Genomic DNA, 24,251 nt, shown 5'->3' on the forward strand with positions numbered 1-24,251 from the left:
TCCCGAGACTCTCTACCTTAAAATTCCCACCTCAATCCAATCCCCAATAAACACCCTGGGAAACACTGGGCAAAAAAACCTTTTATTTCCCCCACATTCCAGCTCTTCACTTTTGTAATATCTCTTCCAACTCAGAATCAAGGCCCAAGAAGTTGATTCACACCTGGAGAGAAACAAAATAAAAAAACAGGGCAGGTCAGAGGGCCTTTGGAGGAAGCTCTGGTATGGCTGCAGAAATTGGGGAAGGAGCAGAGGAAGTGACAACTAGAGATAGGTACAGGCACTTATTCCAACTGAGATGGCCTCAGGATCCCAGGATCTGCCAGGAGCCAGAAAGTCTTCCTTTCCCAGTCTGCTCAGATCTAAGAAAGGCTAAGAGGGTTCCACCTTTTCCCAACCCAAGTAGGTGGTTGGAGCAGTCAGGCCTAGCCCTAAGCAATATAAGCAAAGTTGATCTTGAGGGTCCAGCTCCTCTGGTCAGCACCTTCCCTGGGTCTGAGCTGTTTCCTCTTCCCCCACAGTTATTTCCTAGGGCACAGCAGCCAGGTGAAGCTGAGAACAGTTTAAGAGCTGGGTGCACAATATATGACTCTCGAATTATATGAGACTCAACTGAAAGGGTGAGATTTTTTAAAGAACTTTTTTTTTTTTTAACCTTAATGAGCTGATGGACTAACCAGTTAGCCAGTATGTCCTACCCCCACTTTGGAGGCTGTGTCCCTGCAAAGATCCTGCTAGCAGAATCAACTTTTTCTAATGCAATGATGGCTAATGTAAAAGATCAGGTGCATATGAAGTGCTTGGGCACATAGTGTGTGTCCAATAAAAGGGCATCATCAATCCTTTTGAGCAGTTCAAGATGAATTTTACAAAATTTGCATCATAAAACTGGGTAGCAGAATTTCAGGACAAAAGCAAGACACACATGCTTCATATCCAGGACACATCATCAAATTTGAACCCCCTTAATTCACTGCTGTTGCCAAAAAGCTTGGATGTGAACTACAGCTATGGATGAATCTTAAAATCAGAATGTTAACTGAAAGAAGTAGTCGCAAAAGAATATGTATGATTCCACATATATAAAGTACAAAAATAAGTAAAACCAAATCATATTGTTTAAGAAAAGCTCTGTCTCAGTTACAACTGCCACTCACACCCCATCCCCTATTCCCACAGGACTGAATCAGAGAACCTTACCTGAGAACGAGACGGGAACTAGGCCAGTGCCCTCAGAACCGGGTTCTAGACCAGTGGGACTCCCGGCGTGGGTGGAAGCACACAGCAGTGAGACAGCAGAGAAGGCCACAGAAGAGAAGCAGGAAGGAGCCCAAAACCAGCAGCCTAGAGCCACACAGAGCCAGCTCCTCCTAGGGGTGGGGACAGGAAGGGGAGGAGGAATGATGGAGAGAGAAGGGACTGTGGAGAATCTTCCCTTGGGAAGATATCTTAGATATCCCCAGCCCAAGAGCTATAGAGAGAAGCCTCCATGGGGGAGAGGGCTCTCCACATCCAGGGAGCAACTAAAATTGGGAAAATTCTATTCTTATTTTCATGCAAGCTAACATTTGTCTCAATGGTCTACAAACCGCTTTCTTGCCCAAACATTTAAACTGAACCCCTATAATGACTCCAGGAGATAGGAAAGTTCACTATTGTCTACACTTTGAAATGTGCAAGCAGGGCCAGGTCTGGAAACCAAGGTCTCTGATTCCAAGCTCCCAGGTCATGCTCCTCACCAGGGTCTTTGCAAATGTGAGGGAACAGTATGAAGCAGCCTCCTAACTGGTCTCTCTCCTACACTTAGCCAGTCTTGTCCACCCAGCACCAGTGACTCCCATGGCCTGCAGTATCAAGTCACAGCATCTTAGCCAGGCCTCACGGTGCCTCATGACCTGGCCCCTGCATCTCTTTTGTCTCTTCTTCTATGTCATGCCTAGACCCTCGTCGTGGAGTGCTCCTGAAGCCTGAACACTTTTCAATCCCTAGGCCTGTGCTCATGCTGGTCCCTTTGCCTGGAATGTATCTCCACTCTCCTGAACCGCCTCTACTGCATTCCTGCCCATGTCTTCCTCATTCTTCAAGGATCATCATCCTGACAGAGCAGAATGAGCCTGGGACTTGGAAGTCAGAAGTCTGTAAGTTGCAATCCTGGCTCTGCCACTTAACCAGTTGTGTGGCCTGGGGCAATTCACTCCCTCTAAGTCTGTTTCCTCATCTGTAAAATGAGATAATAACAGCTACCTCATAACAGCCTTAAAAAGGCTATTTTAAGATCAAATGAGGTAATGAAACTGAAAGCACTTAGTAAGGTATAAACTATTGTAAACAATTCCCTTTCTTAAATGCCACCTTCTTGGTGAAGCACTCTCCATAAACGTTCAAGTCAGAGTTAATTGGTCCTTACGCTGTTTGAATAACACTTTGCTCACACCCCGGTGATAGCAATTAGCCCATTCTGCCTCTTATTACAGCTTCTGAATTCCTTTGAGGTGAAGATCATGTTTTATTGTATCTAGACAATTGTTAATAGTAATAGCTGTCATTTATCCAATCTCTATTATGTACCAGGCGCTTTACATTCATTCTCATTTATCCTTATTTGTTGGTATTAGGAGAGAGCATCATGTTTTATTTTACAGCTGAGGAAGCTGAGTTTCAGAGAGGCCCACATGCTTGCTCAAGGTCACAGAACCTGAGGCAGGATTATAAAGCCTGTGCTTTTCTACTAGGTAAAATTGCGTCCAGAAGCCATCAAGACACAGCATTCAGCATGGCAGTTTATGAAACCCCAACAATCTGAGGCTCTTACGGAGGTGAGCAACTTGGTGAGCACAAGACCTTCGTGGCTCCAGACACTGACACACTCCTCAGCCATCCTAGGGCTCAGGGTGGCATTTCCTGCTCCCTCTTCCGAGCAGGACATGGGTGGCTGGCTGGAGGGCAGGATTCCTGGAGCAGCACTAAAATACAGGCAGGTTCCTGGGGTCCTTTCTGTGGTCACCCTGGCTGTAATGAGGACCAGCTCTCCTGCAGAAGATCCTATGAGAGAGGCACAGGGGAGGAGATGGAAGAAAATGTAGGGTGGGATGGGAGTCATCAATCTTTAGATAGCTAGTCACTTATGTAGGCTTCCTACTGTACCAGGTATTTTGGCATTGATTCTATTCAGTAAAGTCCTCTAATACCATCATTTGCATCACTGAGAAATGAAAATAGCTGTGTACCGATATAAATAAAAATTAATTTAAATTAGCTCACAAGCAATAAAACAATCATACCAATACTTGGAAAGCTGCAGCAAAACTGGGGTAAATACACATTGCTGATGTCAATTTGGATAAACTAGTTCGTTCTTTTTAAGAAAGCAGTTTTCCACTACTACCCAAATCCATTAAAAGGTTCACATACCATTTCAAATTAGTGGGAAAAGGATGGCCTACTCAGTCAATGGCCTTGGGACAATTTCCATTTGGGAAAAAAAAGTCAGACTCTTGCCTCACACTATAAAGTCCAGATGTATTAAAGACCTATGCAAATAAACTAAAACAAAACAAAACAAAAACCTAAGCAAGTATTAAAACAAAATACAAATATTTTCTAACTTTAAAGTGGGAAAGAAAGGCCTTCCAAAAAAAGACACAAAACCTAAAAGACCAAGTAGAGGACAAGAGCAATAAATTTCATTAAAAACTAAGAGCAATGAAAGATAAGTTCTATCTTATCTTAAACTATACAATGAAAGATAAGTTAAAAAAAAAAGTCACAGAATGGCTGAAAATACCTATAACATACTTAATTGGCAAAAGGGTTTACTATCCAGAATGTATAAAGATCTTCTAGAAAAATTCAGAAGATAAAGACAAATAACTTAAAAGAAAAATAAGTAAAGGATATGAATAGGAAATTCAGCGAAGACATGAAAATGGCCAATAAACCTATAAGAGGATGCTCAACCTCATTAGCAATCAGGAGAAAGTAAATTTAAAACAATCAGGTAATTCCTTAGACCATTAAATTGGTAAAAATTAAAAAGACTGACAATAACAAGAGTTGTTGAAATGTGGAGAAATGGGCGCTCTCCACTGGTGACACTTTTAGAAGACAATTTGGCTGTTTCTGTTGCAATTTTACTATTTATTTATTTTATTATTATTATTATTTTTTTGCGGTACGCGGGCCTCTCACTGTTGTGGCCTCTCCTGTTGCGGAGCACAGGCTCTGGACGCGCAGGCTCAGCGGCCATGGCTCACGGGCCCAGCCGCTCCACGGCACGTGGGATCCTCCCGGACCGGGGCACAAACCTGTGTCCCCTGCATCGGCAGGCAGACTCTCAACCACTGCGCCACCAGGGAAGTCCCCTGTTGCAATTTTAAATGAAGACAGAGAAGGACTAAGAGGATGCCCACCAAACTGTGGACTCTGCAGAGAAGGTAAGGAGGACTTTTACATTTGCTTTGTACACTTCTGTGTAGTCTGAATCCACAATAAAATGAATTTGTGTATTTAAAAAAAAGGTCCATACTCTCTGACTCAGTAATACCACTTGCAGAAACTAATCCTAAGAAAAAGATTCAAAAGAAAAGTGCAAAGTATACCAAATGTTTATTGTGTTTTCATAAAAAATACCAGAAAATAATAAAAATGTTTATTAATAAAGAAAGCATTAACAAATGATGGCCTAACCAATTAACAGATCAATTTACATCCGTTAAAATAATAATGTTCTGGCCATTCAGTAATACAAAAAACACGATGTCATAAAGTGAAAAAAGAAATACAAATCAGTATATACACTATAATTGCAACTGAGAAACATACATGTAAAATTCTGTAAGAGAATTCCCCTTTCTTCTATGTTCCCCTGATCGAATCTGTCACCAAATCCTGTCCATCCCACACTTCTATCGACTCTCTCAAATCAGTCCCCTTCTTTCACACCACTGTCTTAGCTCAGATAAGTCATCTTTTTATCGCAACCACCTCCTAACTGGTCTTTGTGCATCTGGACACATTCCTTCCCGGCAGTCAGCCAACAGAGTATGATCTTTTAAAAAGAATAATAACAAAATTCTATTTTCCTGATCAAACTCTTTGAGTTAGCCAAATGTCCTGGATAAAGCCCAATTACCTTGGCTTGGCACAAGGGACTCTCCATGGGATTCTGCCTGCTTCTTCAGACCCATCTCCTGCCACTCATTCTACACTCCTTCCCCTGCACCAGTCAAACTGAACCCCTGGAAGTTCCTAAATGTGCCATCATAATCCCATCTGCATGCCTTTGCATATGCTCTTCCCTCTGGCTGGAAGGGCACATTCCTAAGCCTCCCTCAAGCCTCAGCTCAAGCCCCATATCCTTGGAAAAGCCTGTCTTCACCATCCCTGCTTGATGGACTTATGAGTACTCTCACTGTACCTTGTGTTCTACTGCACACACTCAAAGGTATTTACTTCTGTTCACATCTGTATCCTTGCTAGATTGTGAGTGACTTGTGGTGAGGATCCACATCTTACCAGATCTCTGTATTCCCCATGCTTGGTACATAGTAGGTGCTCAACAATTACTGATTAGATGATGCAATCATATGTGATTACTTTTTACTTAGTCCAAAAACCTTTGATGTTATTACTTTGTTTCTAACCGTGAAGAAGCAGAAACTGACAAGCTGATCCTAAAATTAATATATAAGTTCAAGGGATCTGGAATAACCAAAACAATCTTAAAAAAAAAAAAAAAGAACAAAGCTGGAGAATTCACATTTTCTAATTTCAAAACTTACTACAAAGCTACAGTGATCAAAACGGTGTTGTACTAGCATAAGCATAGACATGGATCAGTGGAATAGAACTGAGAGTCCAGAAATAAACCCATATGTCTATGGTCGATTGCTTTTCAGTAAGAGTGCAAAGGCTATTCAATGAGGAAAGAATAGTCTTCTCAACAAAACGTGCTGGGACAAATGAATAGTACCTGCAAATGAATAAACCTGGACTCCATCCTCATACCATATACAAAAAAATTAACTCAAAATGGATCACAGACCTAACTGGAAGAGCTAAAACTATAAAATTCTTAGAAGAAAATACAGGAAAACCTATATTTAGTGACTTTGGGTTAGGCAAAGTCTTCATAGATATAGTACTAAAATCACAAGCAATGACAACAAAAAAAATAGATAAACTGGACTTCATCTAAATTAAAAATGTTTGTGCTTCAAAGCACACCATCAACAAAGTGAAAAGACAACGCAGAGAATGGGAGAGAAAATCTGCAAATCATACATCAGGTAAGAGGCCTGGATCTAGAAAGCATAAAAAAAAACTCCTAAAACTCAATAAATTAAAAGAAAAATTATTTGATTTTTAAAATGGGCAAAGATTCTGAATATACATTTCTCCAAAGAAGATATACAAATGGCCAATAAGCACATGAAAAAATGTTCAATATCATTAGTCATCAAGGAAATGCAAATCAAATGATGCAACCAATAAGGGCTTTTTCCAAAATATACAAACAGCTCATACAACTCAAACCAAAAAACAAACAACACAATCAAAAAATGGGCAGAAGATCTAAATAGACATTTCTCCAAAGAAGACATAAAGATGGCCAATATGCACATCAAAAGATGCTTATCATTGCTAATTATTAGGGAAATGTAAATGGAAACTACAATGAGGTGGTTACCACCTCACACCATTCAGAGTAGCCATGATTAAAAAGTCTACAAATAACAAATGCTGGAGGAGGTGTGGAGAAAAGGGAACACTCCTACACTGTTGGTGGGAATGTAAATTGGTGCAGCCACTATGGAAAACAGTATGGAGGGTCCTTAAAAAACTAAAAATAGAGTTGCCATATGACCCAGCAATCCCACTCCTGGGCAGCATATATCCAGCCAAACCATAATTCAAAAAGATACATGCACCCCTATGTTCATAGCAGCACTATTCACAATAGCCAAGACATGGAAACAAACTAAATACTACTCAGCCATAAAAAAGAATGAAATAATGCCATTTACAGCAACATGGATGAACCTAGAGATTATCATACTAAGTGAAGTAAGTCAGAAAGAGAAAGACAAACACCATATGATATCACTTATATGTGGAATCTAAAATACAACACAAATGAACATATTTACGAAACAGAAACAGACTCACAGATATAAAGCACAGACTTGTGGTTTCCAAGGGGAAGGGGGGGTTGGGGAGGGAAGGATTGGGAGTTTGGGATTAGCAGATGCAAACTACAATATTATATATAGGATGGATAAACAATAAGGTCCTACTGTATAGCACAGGGCACTATATTCAATATTCTGTGATAAACCATAATGAAAAAGAACATGAAAAAGAATATATATATGTATAACTGAATCACTTTGCTGTACAGCAGAAATTAACGCAACATTGTAAATCAACTATATTTCAATAAAATTAAAGAAAATGCAAATTAGAACCTTCATTAGGTATCACTTCACACTGACTAGGACAGCTATAGTCAAGAAAACAGGAAATAACCAGTATTGGTGAGGATGTGAAGAAATTAGAACTCTCATACACTGCTGGTAGGAATATAAAACGGTACAGCCACTTTGGAAAACAGTCTGGCAGTTCCTCAAAAGATTAAACATAGGGACTTCCCTGGTGGCACAGTGGTTAAGAATCTGCCTGCCAATGCAACACAAGTTCGATCCCTGGTCCGGGAAGATCCCCCATGCCTCAGAGTAACTAAGCCCATGCGCCACAACTACTGAGCCTGCGTGCCTAGAGCCCGTGCTCCTCAACAAGAGAAGCCACCGCAATGAGAAGCCCGCGCACCACAATGAAGAGTAGTCCCTGCTCGCTGCAACTAGAGAAAGCCCACGTGCAGCAACGAAGACCCAATGCAGCCAAAAATAAATAAATAAATTAAAAAAAAAAAGATTAAACACAGAGTTACCATATGACCCAGAAATTCCACTCCTAGGTACATACCCAAAAGAAATGAAAACATATGGTAATGCAATAACTTGTACATGAGTGTTCAGAGCAGCATCATTCATAATGGACAAGAAGTGGAAACAATCCAAATGTCAATCAACTGATGAACGGATAAATAAAATGTGGAATACGTGTATAGTGAATGCTCTTCAGCAATAAAAATAAATGAAGTACTAACATATTATACAACATGGATGAACCTTGAAAACATTATGCTAAGTGAAAGAAGCCGGTCACAAAAGACCACATATTATATGAAATGTCTGGAATAGGCAAATCCGCAGAGACAGAAAGTAGTTACTCATTGCCTAGGGCTGGAAGGTTAGGAGAAAAAGGGAAGTGCATGCTAATGGGAACAGGATTTCTTTGTCAGGTAATGAAAATGGTCTAGAATTGACAGTGGTGCCGGTTGCACACTTTTGTGAATATAAAAAAGCCATTCACTTGTACATTTTAAACAGGTGTACTTCCTGGCATGTGAGTCTTACCTCAATAAAGCTATTACGTTTTTTACATAAAAAGAACAGGAGAAATTGTCCTGAGTCTATATAATCAGACACATTCCTTTTCTCTTGCTCTCTGATCACGCACACGTACACTTGGCAATACAGAGACCTACCCTCACCTGGCAATATGCGTATGTGCGCCTACACACACATACACCTATTGACTCATAGGAGAATCTTAGAACAATCATGTTGGAAAGGACCTCAGAAGTCTAAGAATTCCACCTTTCTCTCCTCCTTCTTCATCTCCACAGTTTTTAGATAAGGAACTTGAGGCCAAATCTCACACAGGAATTAATGGCACCCTCTGACTCACTCTCACTCATCATCTTCCCAGAAGACTCTAAGCAATTTGGGAATGGAGGATGTCTGATTTTTCTGTATCCTTCATAGCACACAGAGCTGTGCTAAGCACATAACAGGCACTAAAGACACTAGTTTAAATAAACAGAACATGTTTCTCTGATATCCCTGAGGAAAAAGAAGGTGCCTCGAACAGAAGCCCCAAGGGATGAAGAGGGTTGAGAAAAAACTTCAGGTCAAATCTTGCCCATCTCATCACACCTCCAAGGATAGAATCAAAGAACCTCAAAGTTGGAAGGGGAGAGAGGAAACATTTATAGAGACCCTACACAGTGGGCACTGTGTTCACTGAAAGTATCTAGTCCTATTACAGCAGAAGTGACTAACGCTCAGAGATGTGCCCAAGGTCACCAGGATGGTGAGGTCAGGGGCAGGGCCCACCTCTGAATGTTCTGATATCCAACCCCACAGTCCTCCTTGGTCTCACCTTTCAATCCCATACGACTACCCTGGACCTGGGCTTGGAACGTCTGGGTCTTGTTCCTGTCTTGATCATCTCCGAAGTTCAAGGTGGTCAGTAAGCCCACGACGTGAGACCCACGCCACTTCCCTTTGACTGTCCCATTCATGGGGCACAGGGTCAGCTGGCCAAAAGATCTCAAGAAGGAGACCCAGTCCTGTGTGCAAAAGGAAGGTGGGGAGAGGTGAGAGGAGATCAGCAGCAAGAGCTGGCCTGCAGGGGAAGGATGAGCCGGAGGGTGAGTACTCACCTGAGGGATGTCAGGGCTGCGCAGGCCAGTCTTGTGGGTGAGGAGGAAGCCACCAAGGCCCAGGCCAGAAAGGCCAAGAAGCAGTAAGATCAAAGTGGCACAGACCAGAGGTGGGTGGTGGGCCAGGCAGAGATGCAGGTTGTGCCCTGCCTGGCAGCTGCCCATGGGGAGCAGAGGGGTCTGGGCCTCCAGGGAGAGCCTGCTGGAGGACAGGAAGGGAGACCTGGACAAGAGCCTGCCAGTAAGAAGGCACTTACCCATTTTACTCAAAGGAAGTGAAAGCACCGAGAAGACAAGGGACTTGGCCAAGGCCACACAGCCAGTTAGTGGCAGAGCCAGGACAAGAACCCAAGGCTCTTGACTCCAAGTGTTCATCTCCAGGCACCACTCAATAAATGTTTGCTGCATTTCATTTCTGAAGTAATCAAGGTGGAAGCAGAGCAGAGCACGCTGTACTGGAAAAAGGAACTCGAAAAGGAGAATTCTCAACGGGAGAGATTCAGGAAGCAACTGTTCTGGGGCTAGGGTTTGGCTGAAGAACAGTTCCAGCTGATAGCCCAGACAAGGGAAGCGTTTGATGAAAAATCACTCCACTTTGGAGGTAAACTCAATTTGAGTCCTCCTCTGCCACTCACTGGCTATGTGAGAAAAATCAGCGAACCTCTGCGAGCTTAAGAATCTGTGAAATGGGAGTTCTAAGAACATCAAGTAGTGAGGACTAAATGGAGCAGATAAAACAGTTTGCATAGTACTTGGCCTTGCAGGAACTGAACAAATGTCCATTTCCTTTCTATTCCTCTGGGTCATATTGATCTTCAAAACCAGATGAAGCAAGGCAAAAAGACTGTGGGGAAAACTGAGGCTCGGGCACTTTAACAAAGGAGTGGTAGGGCCAAAGTCTGAAACCCGTCTCCAGCTTCCAAGTGGAGTGAGCTTTCCCTGGCGAGAAGCAAGAGCCTGATGAAAAGGAACATCTGGAAGGCAAGATAAACATATGGGATGGGAGAGAAGGAAGGCTCCAGGGAAATGCAGGTGTCACAAACGCACAGCCCTGGCCCTGCCTCCCGTCCCGCAACATCTGTAAAGGGGTAAAAGGTAGGAAGGAGGAGGGTAGAGCCTGAAGGTCGGCGGCTGTTGGTGCACCTAGGCCTCCCCTCCCCCGCAAAGCCCCTCCAGCAGAAACTCAACACCCATATCCCTTCCCGCTGTAGCAGCGTCGAGTCAGCCCGCCGCTCGCTCTCACCGCTCGCAGCCGGGCGGAGGCCGGCGCCCCCCGCGACGTCACGCGAGGAGTCGCGAAGGGGCGGGGTCCGTACTCCCACCCACCCCACCCTCAGTCTGCGAGATTCGCATGCGCAGTGCCCACGCGAGCGGCCGCCTCGCCCCTCCTGGTCAGGGTGGGGGCGTACCAAGAGGACATCCAACGCAGGGCCGAAGGGGAAAAATAACACAGCGGGAGGTGAGTAAAAGGGAGAGAGGCAAGGGAACTAACCCTAGAGACGTTGTGAAACTGTTAACTCTCCATCCGGAGAGACCATTGGGGCATTTCAACGAGACTCTCGTCGCAGGCAATTTTCTTTTGCTCGTCTCTCACCCGCACCAGTAGCACAGCCCAGCCGCGCCCTGGTTCCGGGTAAGGACTTGGGGTCCGCCCGGGGGCGGGGCTCCGGTCCTAGGACTCTGGCCTTCCGGGCTGGCCTTGGGGTTTGAGTTCCGTTCTTCTCTGCAGTCTAATAGTGTTTAACGTGTACACCTCACGCTTGGTCCCTGGCTTTTGGCGACTCCTTAATGCATAGCTGCCAGGATCCTACATAGATCTGCATAGATCCTACAGCTGCAAGGCTGCTCAATAGAGACCTCTCATTTCACTTCTGCCCGCATTTTAGAGATGAGAACACGAGGTCCATCTTAACCTGAAATAGCAGGACACGTGGAGCCAAGAACTTTGGGTTCAAATCCTGACTCTGTCCCTGCCCCTACATAAGACATAACCGTGCTTTTCTGGGGACTGAGTTTACTCCTTTGTTAAAGGGGATCATCTTATCTATCTCACTTGTTGGATAGGAAGATTAAGAGGTAAAGTGTGGGAAAACATGAACCCAGTGAGCACACAACCAGCACTGGAAAAATGCTGTTTGAAACATAATCTGAGTATTCAATTCTACTGAGGCTTTCTTAAAGCAGAGACCATATCCTTCTGTACAACCACCCAAAATCCTCTCGTATATGGTCAAATAATATTCAACAAGGGTGCCAAGACAATTCAGTGGAGAAAAGCTTGTCTTTGCAACAAATGGTGTTAGGAAAACTGGATATCCACGTGCAAAAGAATGAAGTTATTAAACTCTTACTTTACACCCTATGCAAAAGTTAATTCCAAATGCACGGAAGGGGACTTCCCTGGCGGTCCAGTGGGTAAGATTCCTGGCTTCCACTGCTGGGGGCACCAGTTCCATCCCTGGTCAGGGAACTAAGATCCTAAATGCCGCATGGCCAAAAAAACAACCAAACAAAAAAAACCCCCAAATTCATGGAAGAACTAAATGTAAGAGCTGAAACTATACAACTGTTAGAAAGAAACATGGGAAAGCTTCATGATGTTGGATTTGGCAATGATTTCTTGAATATGACACCAAAAGCACAGACAGCAAAAGAAAAAAATAGATAAACTGGACTACATCAAAGTTTAAAACTTCTGTGCATGAAAAGACGCAACAGAGTGAAAAGGCTATCCATGGAATGGGAGGAAATATTTGCAAACTGTGAATCTGCTAAGGAGTTAATATCTAGAATATATAAAGAACTCCTACGACTCAACAACAACAGCAAAACCAACTTGATTAAAAAACGGGCAGGGGCTTCCCTGGTGGCGCAGTGGTTGAGAGTCCGCCTGCCGATGCAGGGGACACGGGTTCGTGCCCCGGTCCGGGAGGATCCCACGTGCCGCGGAGCGGCTGGGCCCGTGAGCCATGGCCGCTGAGCCTGTGCATCCGGAGCCTGTGCTCCGCAACGGGAGAGGCCATGACAGTGGGAGGCCCGTGTACCAAAAAAATAAATAAATAAATAAAACAAACAAACAAAAAAAACGGGCAAAGGGGCTTCTTGGTGGTGCAGCTGTTAAGAATCCTCCTGCCAATGCAGGGGACACAGGTTCGAGCCCTGGTCGGGGAAGATCCCACATGCCGCGGAGCAACTAAGCCTGTGCACCACAATAGTCGAGCCTGCGCTCTAGAGCCCGTGAGCCTCAACTACTGAAGCCCGCATGCCTAGAGCCCATGCTCTGCAACAGGAGAAGCTACCACAATGAGAAGCCCGCACAGCACAACAAAGAGTAGCCCCCGCTCGCCGCAACTAGAGAAAGCCCATGCACAACAACAAAGACTCAACTCAGCCAAAATAAATAAATAAATAAATTAATTAATTTTAAAAAAACCGGCAAAGGACTTGAACAGACATCTCTCCAAAGAAGATATACAAATGACAACACATAACAAGATTCCCAACATTACTAATCATTAGGGAAATGCAAATCAAAACCACAATTAGATACCACTTCATAGCTATTAGGATGGCTACTATCAAAAAAAAAAAAAAAAGAAAAGGAAAATAACAAATGTTGACAAGGATGTGGAGAAAGTGGAACCCTTGTGCATTGTGGGTGGGAATGCAAAATGGTACATCTACTATGGAAAACAGACCAGTGTATCTTTGAAAATTTTTAAATAGAATTACCATATTATCAAGCAATTCCACTTTGGGGCATATACCCCCTAAAATTGAAAGTAAGGTCTCCAAAAGATATTTGTATACCATGTTCATAGCAGCATTATTCAAAAGACATAAAAGGTGGAAGCAACCCACGTGTCCATCGACAGATGAACAGATAAAAATATATGATATATACATAAAATGGAATATTATTCAGCCTTACAAAAGGAAGGGCATTCTGACACATGGTACAACATGGATGAATCTTGAGGAGATGATGCTAAGTGAAATAAGCCACTCACAAAAAGACAAACATTGCATGATTCCACTTATATGAGGTACAAAAAGTAGTCAGATTCATAGAGACAGAAAATAGAGTGGTGGGGGGAAAGGGGAATAGGGAGTTATTGTTTGATGGGTCCAGAGTTTGAGTTTTGCAAGATGAAAAGCATTCTGGAGATGGATGGTGGGGACCACTGCACAACAAGGTGAATGTACTTAACACTACTGAACTATACACTTAAAAATGATTAAGATGGTAAACTTTATGTGTATTTTGCCATAATTAAAAATAATGATTAAAAAACCTTGGGCGGGGGGGACTTCCCTGGTGGCGCAGTTGGTTAAGAATCCGCCTGCCAATGCAGGGGACACAGGTTCGAACCCTGGTCTGGGAAGATCCCACATGCTGTGGAGCGACTAAGCCTGCGAGCCACAATTACTGAGCCCACGTGCTGCAACTACTGAAGCCCACACGCCTAGAGCCCATGCTCCATAATGAGAGAAGCCACTGCAATGAGAAGCTCGCGCACTGCAACGAAGAGTGGCCCTCGCTCGCTGCAACCAGAGAGGGCCCGTATGCAGCAACGAAGACCCAACACAGCCAAAAATAAATTAATTAAAAAAAAACCTGGGGGGGATTTATGGCACAGTCTTCTAGGATATAGTGGGTGTTTTATAAATGCCATTGATTGTTGCAATTCCAAGTGTAGGAAGTATTTTCTTCTCAAAGGAAAAATAAGTGTGGCTGTCAGAATTTTAGAATCTAGGAATTGGAAGGCACTTAATAACTGAACAAGTTCAACAATACCACCACCCTCCTTTATTTTCCAGATGCTAAACTGATGTCTGGAGAAGTTAAGGGACTTGCCCCAAGTCTCCCAGCCAGTTAAGCCTCATCCAGAACTAGAGCCCAAGTGTCCCAACACTGAATCCAGTCCTTTCCCACTAAATCCTCCTTTGTCAGCCCTGCCAAGAGATCTCTCCTGAAAACCTACAAAAGTCTCTGCCCATTCACTCTCAGTCATGTCCATCCCAGTCTGGGCCAACTAGGTAAACTTTCCCCAGTCTTGATCTAGTCTCCCCACCTGCAACTCAGCTCCTGGAGTACTATGTTCCCACAAGCCCCAGGTTTTTTCATAGTTTGAGCACAGAGTATTCACTCAGTAAATATTTGTTGATTAATCTACTAAAAACAGCTTCATACAAGCCAGTTTCCCTGAGAACTCACCCATTTGCAGTCTCATTTTATGGTTGGGAGCATGTCTGCCCATGCTTAAATGTTTGTGAAGTTTAGGTTAAAATGTAAAAGAAAGTTTATTTGGTCAACAGTTATTTTTTTAGTGCCTTCTATGGTCTATGTACAAAATTACTATCCAAATAGCAAATATTTTGTTAATGCTTGTACTTAATGACAAGTCTAATTTGTAGGGTAAGATAAGACATGAAAGTGCCCAGTAGTGCTAGTATACAATAGGAAGTCAAGAAATGATTTCCCCCCATTATTCTTGTGCTACAGAGTAATTAGGCGTATTTGGACAGCAGTTTCCATAAATGACAGTAATTGATATTTACTTGCCAAACCAAACAAATCCTATGGACTGGTAGAGGCAGACTGGTTAGAGCAAGAAACTGCCTCGAGGTCTGGGAATCAGGGTAAATGGATGTGAACAAATGTCTTATGTATTTAAAAAAAAAAGAAAGTTGGAGGAGAGCAGGTGAAGACACAAAAATTGGTTGTGCACTATAATGCTCCAGCATTACACCAACATTCTGAGTTAATCCACTCAGCAGGCCCTCAAAGGATGTTATTGTGGAAACCTGGTCCTAGACATGTTTAATATAACCAAGGTCACACAGATAGTAGGTGGCAGAAGTTGGCTTATGATTCAAGCTTGACTACAGCCTATCATGTGAGAATCAGAAAGCTGATGGATAAGGGAGTCAACCAGTTCCTTGAAAGGAATCACAGGAGGGATTCCTCAATCACTCCACAGTGATAAATTCCTCTCAGAGCTCTGGCCCAGATAAAGCTTCTCTAAGGGATCTGTTTGATTTTTTTCCTTCCAAATTATTGTCTTAAAATTTGGGGGAACTAAAGACCCTTTTGAGACTCCAATGAAAGCTTTTCATTTAGTCAGCCAGATATTCATTCAATAAACATCTGTGAGCTGCCAGGCTCTATTCTGTGAGCTAGGAATACAATGGTGAACAAAGTATTCAGGATCCCTGGCCTCCTGGAACTATAATCTGCTTCTGGACCCTCTCCCTGGAAAAATGCACTTTCATCTAAACATTTGCATGCAGTTTAAATCAGTGGAACCTCAGTCCTCTTGGAGCTCATCCTGGGACAAGAGCCCCTAGATACTTAATAACGTTCCTTCTACCCTAGTTAAACCTCAGTTTTGTGTTTAGTTTCATATCAGAATTGCTTGATAACATTACTGCTTTCTCCGTTTATGACTTGGTTTCATCCATTCAATCAACCAATTCAGTCATTCAATAAATATCTGAACACTTGCTAACTGCCAGGCACTTGGTTAGGTACTAAGGGAAGCCATATTTCCTACCAATGAAATGCCTTAGTGAAAGAGGCACACACACAAAAAAATTATGATAAAATGTCTAATATTGTAATAGATATATAATCACATAACATATAATAACAATAGCTACCCACTACTGAACAACTTCTAAATGGGTCAAGCATTTAATGGCCTTTAAATGTTACCTCGTTCAACCATGCCAATAACAAAATATTATCCCTACTTTACAGATGAAAAAACCAAGGCTTAGCAATGTTAGGAAACTTGCCAATGGTCTCCAGCTAGTCAATAGCTACATGTAATACATACACACACACACACACACACACACACACACACATACACACACACACACATAATAAAAATATTGGGGAAAAAAGGAAAACATGTCTATAAGCCTGGGATAAGAGATACTTTCTCAAGCAGGACACATATATACAGAAACCATACATGAAAAAATTGATAAACTTAACTGTTTAAAATTTAAAACTTCTATATGATAAAAAAAAACAACATGTAACTGAGAAGTGGGAGAAAATAACTGCAATATATATTAATAGTCAAGAGATTAGTAGTAACTGATGTGTTGTCCCCCTGAGGTAAAATTTACATAGTGTGAAATGCACAGATCTTAAGTGTAAAATTTCATAAATTTTAACAAATGTAATGCCCATTAAAACACCTCAATCAATATATAAAACACTTGCATCACTCCAAGAACTTCCCTCATTCTCCTTCACTCCTTACCTTCTCTGTCCAAAGGCCATCACTATTCTGATTCTATCACCAAATCTTTAATTTTTTTCCTTAAAATGTTCAAATTCTCTTACTAGGTTGTAAGTTTCCTTAAAGGAGGACCTGTTTCTTTTTCTCCTTTAGGTTGTGTGTGTGTGTGTTAAAATATATATAACATAAAATTTGCCATTTTAACCATTTTGAAGTGTACAATTCAGTGGAATCGGTTACATTCATAATGTTGTGCAACCACCACTACAATTTATTTCCAAAACTTTTTTATCACCCCAACCAGAAATTAGGTAACCATTAAGCAATAATATCCCCCCTGACCCAGACCCTAATAACCTCTTATTTACTTTCTATCTTTATGAATTGCCTATTCTAGATATTTCATATAAGTGGAATCATAATATTTGTCTTTTTGTGTCTGGCTTATTTCACTTAGCATCATGTCTTCAAGGTTCATCCATTTATAGCATGTGTAAGAATTTCTTTCCTTTTTAAGGCTGAATAATATTTCATTGCAGATACACACTACATTTTCTTTATTCATTCATGTGTTGGTGGACACTTAAATTTTTTCCACATTTTGGCTATTGTGAATAATTCTGTTACAAACACTGGTGTACAGGCGTCTGTTTGAGCCCTTGTTTTCAAATCTTTATATGACTGGGAGTGGAATTGCTTGGTTATATGGTAATCCTATGTTTAACTCTTTGAGGAACTGCCAAACTGTTTCCCACAGCAGCTGCACCATTTTACATTCCCGCCAGCAATACACAAGGGTTCCAATTTCTCCACATTCTTACCAATATGTTATTATCTTTTTGATAATAGCCACCCTAGTGCTTTGGAGGTGGTATCTCATTGTGGTTTTTATTTGCATTTCCCTAATGACTAATGGTATTGAACGCTTTTCACGTGCTTATTTGTCATTTGTATATCTTAGTTGGTAAAAAAAAAAAAAAAAAAAAAAGATATTAAATTGTCTAGAAGGACAAACAGGGCCAGTCACTAACTTTAGAGAGGTAGGTGGCAGTAGTAATTTTGCTTTGTCCTAAAAAGGAATTTATTTGTTACTAATGTAATTTGAACTTAATAAAAACTTCTTTTTCATCAATGGCTTCAGTTAGTGTATGATTAGTGTATGATGATGCTATACACTAATGATTCAAAAATCCCTATCTCTAAGCCATACATTGAAGTTTAATGTCCATATTTTCATATTTTTACTATAAAGCTCCATTCACTCAACATACGTTTGTTGGGTACCCACTGTGTGCCATGGACTGTTCTAAGTGCTGGGGATCCAGTAGTGAATGTAACAAACATCTCTAGCCTGAGGAATTTATATCTTTGTTTACACTTGGTGTCATCTAGGCACCTCACTTAGCATGTTCAAAACTGAACTCAGGGAGTGACATCAGTGAAAAGGACAGAGTAGGTACCTCTAGTAGCCTATACCTCCCCAGAATTACCAAAAAACCCTGGGAAAAACTGTCAGAATGAACATATCAGAACTCTGGGAGATAGTCAAAGGTTTATAACAGGGCTTCCCTGGTGGCGCAGTGGTTGACAGTCCACCTGCCGATGCAGGGGATATGGGTTCGTGCCCCGGTCCGGGAAGATTCCCACATGCCGTGGAGCGCCTAGGCCCGTGAGCCATGGCCACTGAGCCTGCGCGTCCGGAGCCTGTGCTCCGCAACGGGAGAGGCCACAACAGTGAGAGGCCCATGTACCACAAAAAAAAAAAAAAAGGTTTTTAACAACTAAGTGAATGCTTAATCAAGAGAAAGGTCACAGAAACAGGGTAGGATAGCTTTGTGGTGTTTTAATGTTAGCTTTGCTCCACTTCCCTCCTGGCACAGTGGCAGTCTTAAAGACAGAAGCCTGTGTTCCTGGTGTGGGTATCTGGCCCCAGAGACAACCGAGTGAATCTTGTTCCCAGGAATTATGTTTGTTTGTTCTGACCTACCCATGGGTTCCCTGAAGGACTGATGCACCTGTTTTGCCTAACTCAGAACACTCTCACGGCAGAGACATACCTTCATGGAGAATATTCCTAGAAAACATTAAAAGCCAAATGAACAAGCCAATGCCATCCAAGACAAAAGAGAACAGGTGAGACAAACAAGAGACATACAAAACTCCAGAGAGGAAAAAAAAAAAGGGAAATGAGGATCTTTGGTAAATAGGGCTTTGAAAAGCTCCCACATCCAGGACAGGATGCATGCTCAGAAAATGCCTGAGAAGACCATAGCTTTCACCTCTGGCTGGTCTTTAGGTTCAGCACAGCAGGAAGTGAAGGCTAAGGCAGAGCTGTAAATGGCCTGGCTAAGTGTTGAAGGAGTGCACTGACACAGAGACAATCTGCAAAGACCTGGAAAGTATTTTTTCTTTTCCTCTCCTCTCTTCCCCACCCCCTTTTCTTCTCCTTTTCTCTCCCTTTTCTCCACAACATAATTTCAAAATGTTCAGTTTTCAGCCAAAAATTAGAAAGCATGCAAAGAAACAATAAAATACAGACCATTCACAGGAAAAAGAAAGTAATAGAAACTGTCCCTGGGAAGCACAGATTCTGGACTTACTAGACAAAGACTTTAAATCAACTGTCTATAATGTGCTCAACAAGCTAAAGACATGGACAAAGAACTAAAGGAAACCAGGAGAACAATGTCTCAACAAATAGAGAATATCAATAAAGAGGTAGAAATTATTAAAAAAAAGAACTAAATAGAAACTTAGGAACTGAAAAGTACAATAATGTTTTTAAAAAGTACAATGATGTTTTAAAATGTACACAGAATTTGTTTTAGTTGGGTATGATAAGACAACAGACACAGAAATTAATGTCATGAAAGGAGAAGTTTTTATACTCAGAGATACCTAGAAGCAAAAGGCAAAGCACACCACACAGGGCAACATGGGGAAGCACCAGGGTCAGTCAGGAGGCAGTGGGAGTGGGAAGAAAATGTGGGGCAAGAGCCCCACATTTTGTGGAAACATGAGAAGGAATGGATGAAGCAGGGTAAGCATACTCTGGATTGGTTAGTTTGATTAACTTCACTGGGTTCTTGGGTGTTGGAGCTGTCCCTGTTCTCTGGTATCTGGCCCTGGGGTGATTAGGACAGAGGGATAGTGGCCTAGAGTGTAAGAGGTTTGATAAAGGAGGTGGTTGGGGGTATAGGCTTTGGTTTGGTTGATTTGCATATGAAAGACACACTTGCAGATGAGTCCTTTACTCTCTCTAGGAACTGGCTAGCCCTCGGAGGTGCAGTATCTTCCAGGTCAGCAAGACCCCAAATGTCAAAGCGTCAGGAAATACTAAAATGAAAAATTCATTAGAGCAGTTCAACAGAAGATGTGAGCAGACAGAAGATAGAATCAGTGAACTTGAAGATAGGTCAAATGAAATTATTCAATCTGAGGAGCATAAAGAAAAAAGAATGAATGAAAATAAAGAAAGCCTGAGAAACTTGTGGGACACCATCAATAATACCAATATGAAAGTAATGGGAATCCTACATGGAGACGAGAGAGAAAAAAGGGCAGAAAGAATATCTGAAGAAAGAGTAGTTGAAAATTTCCCAAATTTTATTTTTATATATAGGCACCCAAGAAGCTTCATGAACTCCAAGTAGGATAAACTCATAGATCCACACAGACACGTTATAATCAAGCTGTCCAAGGCCAAAGCTAAAGAGAAAATACGGAAAACAACAGAAGAGAAGCAACTTGTAATGTACAAGGGATCTTCAATAGATTAATAGCCAATTGCTCATCAGAAAACATGGTAGTCAGAAATCAGTGGGATGACATACTTAAAATGCAGAAAGAAAAAAACTGTCAACTAAGAATTCTATATCTTGCAAAACTGTCCTTCAAGAATAAAGGAGGGACTTCCCTGGTGGTCCAGTGGGTAAGAATCTGCACTCCCAATGCAGGGGACCCGGGTCTGATCCCTGGTAGGGGAACTAGATCCCACATGCATGCTGCAACTACGAGTCCGCATGCCACAACTAAGACCCAGCGTAGCCTAAAAAAAAAAAAAAGAATAAAGGAGAAATTAAAGAGTCCCACATAACCAAAAGTTCACTACTACAGTTCAGACTTGCCCTACAAATGCTAAAGGGAGTCCTTCAGGCTGAAATGAAAGGACACTAAATAGTTACTTGAAGCTATACAAAGAAATAAAGAATACTGGTAAAGGTAACGACACAGGTAAATATAAAAGTCAGTATAATTGGCTTTGTAACTCCTCATTTTTTCCTATATGACTTATAAGACAAATGCATAAAATGATAATTATAAATCTGTTAACTGACACACAATGTATAAAGATATAATCTGTGAAAATAACAATATAAAGGGAGAGGGTCAGAGCTGTATAGGAGCAGAATTTTTGTATGGTATGAAGCTAAGCTGTATTAATTCAAACTAGGTTGTTATAAGTCTAAGATGCTCATTGTAATTCTGAGGGTAACCACTAAGAAAATGATTATAAAATATACAGAAAAGGAAATGAAAAGGGAATGAAAATGGTACATTACTAAAAAAAAATCAAATAAACATAAAAGAAGGTAGTAATGGAGGAAATGAAGAACAAAAAAGATATACAGAAAACAAATAACAAAATGGCAGAAGTAAGTTCTTCCTTATCAGTAATTACTTTAAATGTAAAAGGATTAAACTGTCCAGTCAAAAGGCAGAGATTGGCAGAATGGATTTAAAAAAAGAAAAAATCTATATGCTATTTACAGGAGACTCATTTTAGATTCAAAGACACAAACAAGTTGAAAGTAAAAGGATAGAAAAAGATATTCCATACAAATAGTAACCAAAAGAGAGCCAGGGATGGCTATGCTAACATCAGACAAAATAAACTTTAAGTCAAAAATTGTTTCAAGACACAAAGAAGAACATTATATATTGATGAAAGTGTCAATTAATCAAGAAGATATAACAATTATAAACTTTATACACACCTATCGACAGAACCCCAAAATATATGAGGGCATGGGACTTCCCTGGCAGTCCACTGGTAAGACTTCACGCTTCCAATGCAGGGGACACGGGTTTGATCTCTGGTCGGGGAACTAAGATCCCAAATGCCACAGAGCACAGCCAAAAAAAACAAAAACAAAATACATTAGGGCAGCTGTCTGGCCCAGAGCTCCCGCCATAGCAGCAACGTACACTCCAAGTCCTTCTGTGTCTGTTTCTTGTTCAAGTCCTTGATTAAGTTCTAGAGATGGATTGTGGTGATAGCTGCACAATGTGAATGTACTTAATGCCACTGAATTGTGTACTTAAAGATGGTTAAAATGGTAAATTTTATATTCTGTGTATTTTACCACAGTAAAAAACTGGAGGAAAAAAATGAAACACCGACACATGCTACAACATGGATGAACCCTGAAAACATTATGCTAAGTGAAAGAGGCCAGACACAAAAGTGCACATATTGTATTATTTCATTTATATGAAATATCCAGAAATGGCAAATCCATAGAGACAGAAAGCAGATTGGTAGTTGCCAGGGGATGGGCAGAAAGGAGACTAGGAAATAACTGCTTAATGGGTTCAGGGTTTCCTTTGGGGTGATGAAAATATGTTGGAACTAGATAGCTGTGATAATTGCACACCACTGTGAATGTACTTAATGCCACTGAATTGTACTCTTTAAAATGGTAAATTGTATATTAAGTGTATTTTGCCACTATTAAAAAAACTGAGCTTATTACTTTTCCTTAATATATACTCCTTTTACTGCATCTTCATCTGAGGTAACAGGAGAACCATCGACCCAGTCTCCCAGGTAAGAAACCTATGAGTCAGCCTTGACTCCACCCTCTCCCTTTACCCCACCCATTCCACCCACCATCAGAATTGTCTCTGGTACCCTTCCCCTTCTCTCCATGCCTACTGCCTTTGATTGTTTCAGGCTCTCATCTCTCATCAGGACTACTGCAGCTATCTCCTAACCCTTCTCACTGCCTCCAGTTTCTCCTCCCTTCAATACATCACGCACATTGCCTACTCAATTAGCTTTCTAAAAAAGCAATCTCAAGATTCCGCTGCCCTCCTAAAGACCTCTGCTGACTCCAGGAGAAAGTTCCACCTCCTGGGACATCCTTCACAACCTACCCTCAACCACCCAGCATCATCTTTCCATTTTTCACTCCAGCCACATAAACATCTTGCGCTTCTAGCTATTCCACACCGCCATAGTTTAGGCTAGCACTGTACTCTCCATGGAACACACTTACTTCTACCTTGTACACAGTTTCTCTTTCTTCAAACCAACCTCAAAGGTCACAGCCACTGTGATGTTTTTCCTCCACCCTCAGAATTGAGCCTCCACCCCCATCATGCTTCCACAACACTCCTTCCATTACAGTACACGGCACCTTGCATTTTAACTTTCTTGTAGAAAATCTATCTCCTTTGGGTTGTGAATTCCTGAAAGGCAAAGACTGTGTCACATCCTCCTCATCTCTATAACCTCAACACTCAATACAGTACCTGGCACATGGTATTCTAAAAATGTTGGTGAATTCTCTCTCCCATTCCCCCCAGCAACTGTTCTAAATCTCTCCCACTCTCCTCAAATCCTTTTTCCAACCTCTGAAACGTCCATCTGAACTGTCAGCAGATGATCTTACCAGAAAGAGGCCATCACTTATGAAATCCTGTATCATCTACACTTGTCACACACCCCCTCACCCTACATACCCTGCATACCTGTCCAAACTTTCCTCCTTGTCTCTGTTCACAGAGGAAGATGTGTCCCTCCTCCAGCCCAAAGCCAACCCCTCCACTGTGCTCCAGATCCCCTCTCATCTCTCACTGCTTCCTCAGTCATCCTTCTCGGGCTTTCCTGGTGGTGCGGTGGTCAAGAATCTGCCTGCCAACGCAGGGGACACGGGTTCGAGCCCTGGTCTGGGGAGATCCCACATGTCGCGGAGCAACTAAGTCCGTGCACCACAACTACTGAGTCTGCGCTCTAGAGCCCGCATGCCGCAACTACTGAGCCTGCATGCTGCAACTACTGAAGCCCATGCACAACAAGAGAAGAGCCCATGCTCCACAACAAGAGAAGCCACCGCAATGAGAAGCCTGTGCACTGCAACGAAGAGTAGCCCCTGCTCGCCGCAACTAGAGAAAACCTGCACGCAGCAACGAAGACCCAACACAGCCAAAAAAATAAAAGAAATAAAAAGAAATAAATATTTTTAAATGTTAAAAAAAAAACTACATTCCTATTAAAAAAAAATCATCCTTCTCTCCTTTTCCACCCATATTCATTCAGCAAATATTTACAGAGCAACTCTTTGTGTCTGGTACTGGGCTTATAATGGCGAATGAGTTAGATAATGCTCCAGACCTCATAAAGCTTCTACTGTAGTGAG

General features: G+C 41.8%; 1 protein-coding gene and 1 long non-coding RNA gene across 6 annotated transcripts; one reads left to right on the forward strand and one right to left on the reverse strand.

Annotated features, from left to right (window-relative positions):
- Positions 1 to 63: 63 nt before the first annotated feature.
- TMEM219 (transmembrane protein 219) lies at positions 64 to 11,181 on the reverse strand. 5 transcript variants are annotated; one of them, XM_060032055.1, is made up of 6 exons: positions 11,061 to 11,181; positions 9,569 to 9,767; positions 9,286 to 9,475; positions 2,813 to 3,042; positions 1,201 to 1,370; positions 64 to 163 (listed from the first exon to the last, which is right to left on the reverse strand). In XM_060032055.1, the coding sequence occupies exons 2-5, from the start codon at positions 9,731 to 9,733 to the stop codon at positions 1,233 to 1,235; spliced, it is 723 nt and encodes a 240-aa protein (XP_059888038.1). In that variant the 5' UTR covers positions 9,734 to 9,767; positions 11,061 to 11,181; the 3' UTR covers positions 64 to 163; positions 1,201 to 1,232. The 5 variants fall into 5 exon arrangements, with proteins under 5 accessions (XP_059888038.1, XP_059888037.1, XP_059888035.1 ...); XM_060032054.1 differs by having other exon boundaries at positions 9,569 to 9,770; positions 11,061 to 11,156; XM_060032052.1 differs by lacking the exon at positions 11,061 to 11,181 and adding an exon at positions 10,812 to 10,919 and having other exon boundaries at positions 9,569 to 9,770.
- Positions 10,913 to 24,024, forward strand: LOC132438137 (uncharacterized). The gene is made up of 3 exons (XR_009522154.1): positions 10,913 to 11,027; positions 22,633 to 22,657; positions 23,618 to 24,024. It is a non-coding gene; the product is annotated as an uncharacterized lncRNA (long non-coding RNA).
- Positions 24,025 to 24,251: the final 227 nt, after the last annotated feature.

This window comes from Delphinus delphis, chromosome 15, assembly GCF_949987515.2.
Source record: "Delphinus delphis chromosome 15, mDelDel1.2, whole genome shotgun sequence".
Lineage (NCBI taxonomy): Eukaryota > Metazoa > Chordata > Mammalia > Artiodactyla > Delphinidae > Delphinus > Delphinus delphis.

Excerpts from the sequence above, each read along its gene's own strand:
- TMEM219 (XM_060032050.1), bottom strand. The coding sequence starts at position 9,976 with ATGCAGCAAACATTTATTGAGTGGTGCCTGGAGATGAACACTTGGAGT. Across the intron at positions 9,476-9,568 it reads GCAGCCCTGACATCCCTCAG|GACTGGGTCTCCTTCTTGAG; the intron begins GTGAGTACTCAC and ends TTTTGCACACAG. Across the intron at positions 1,371-2,812 it reads TCACCAAGTTGCTCACCTCC|GAGGAGCTGGCTCTGTGTGG; the intron begins GTAAGAGCCTCA and ends CCCCACCCCTAG.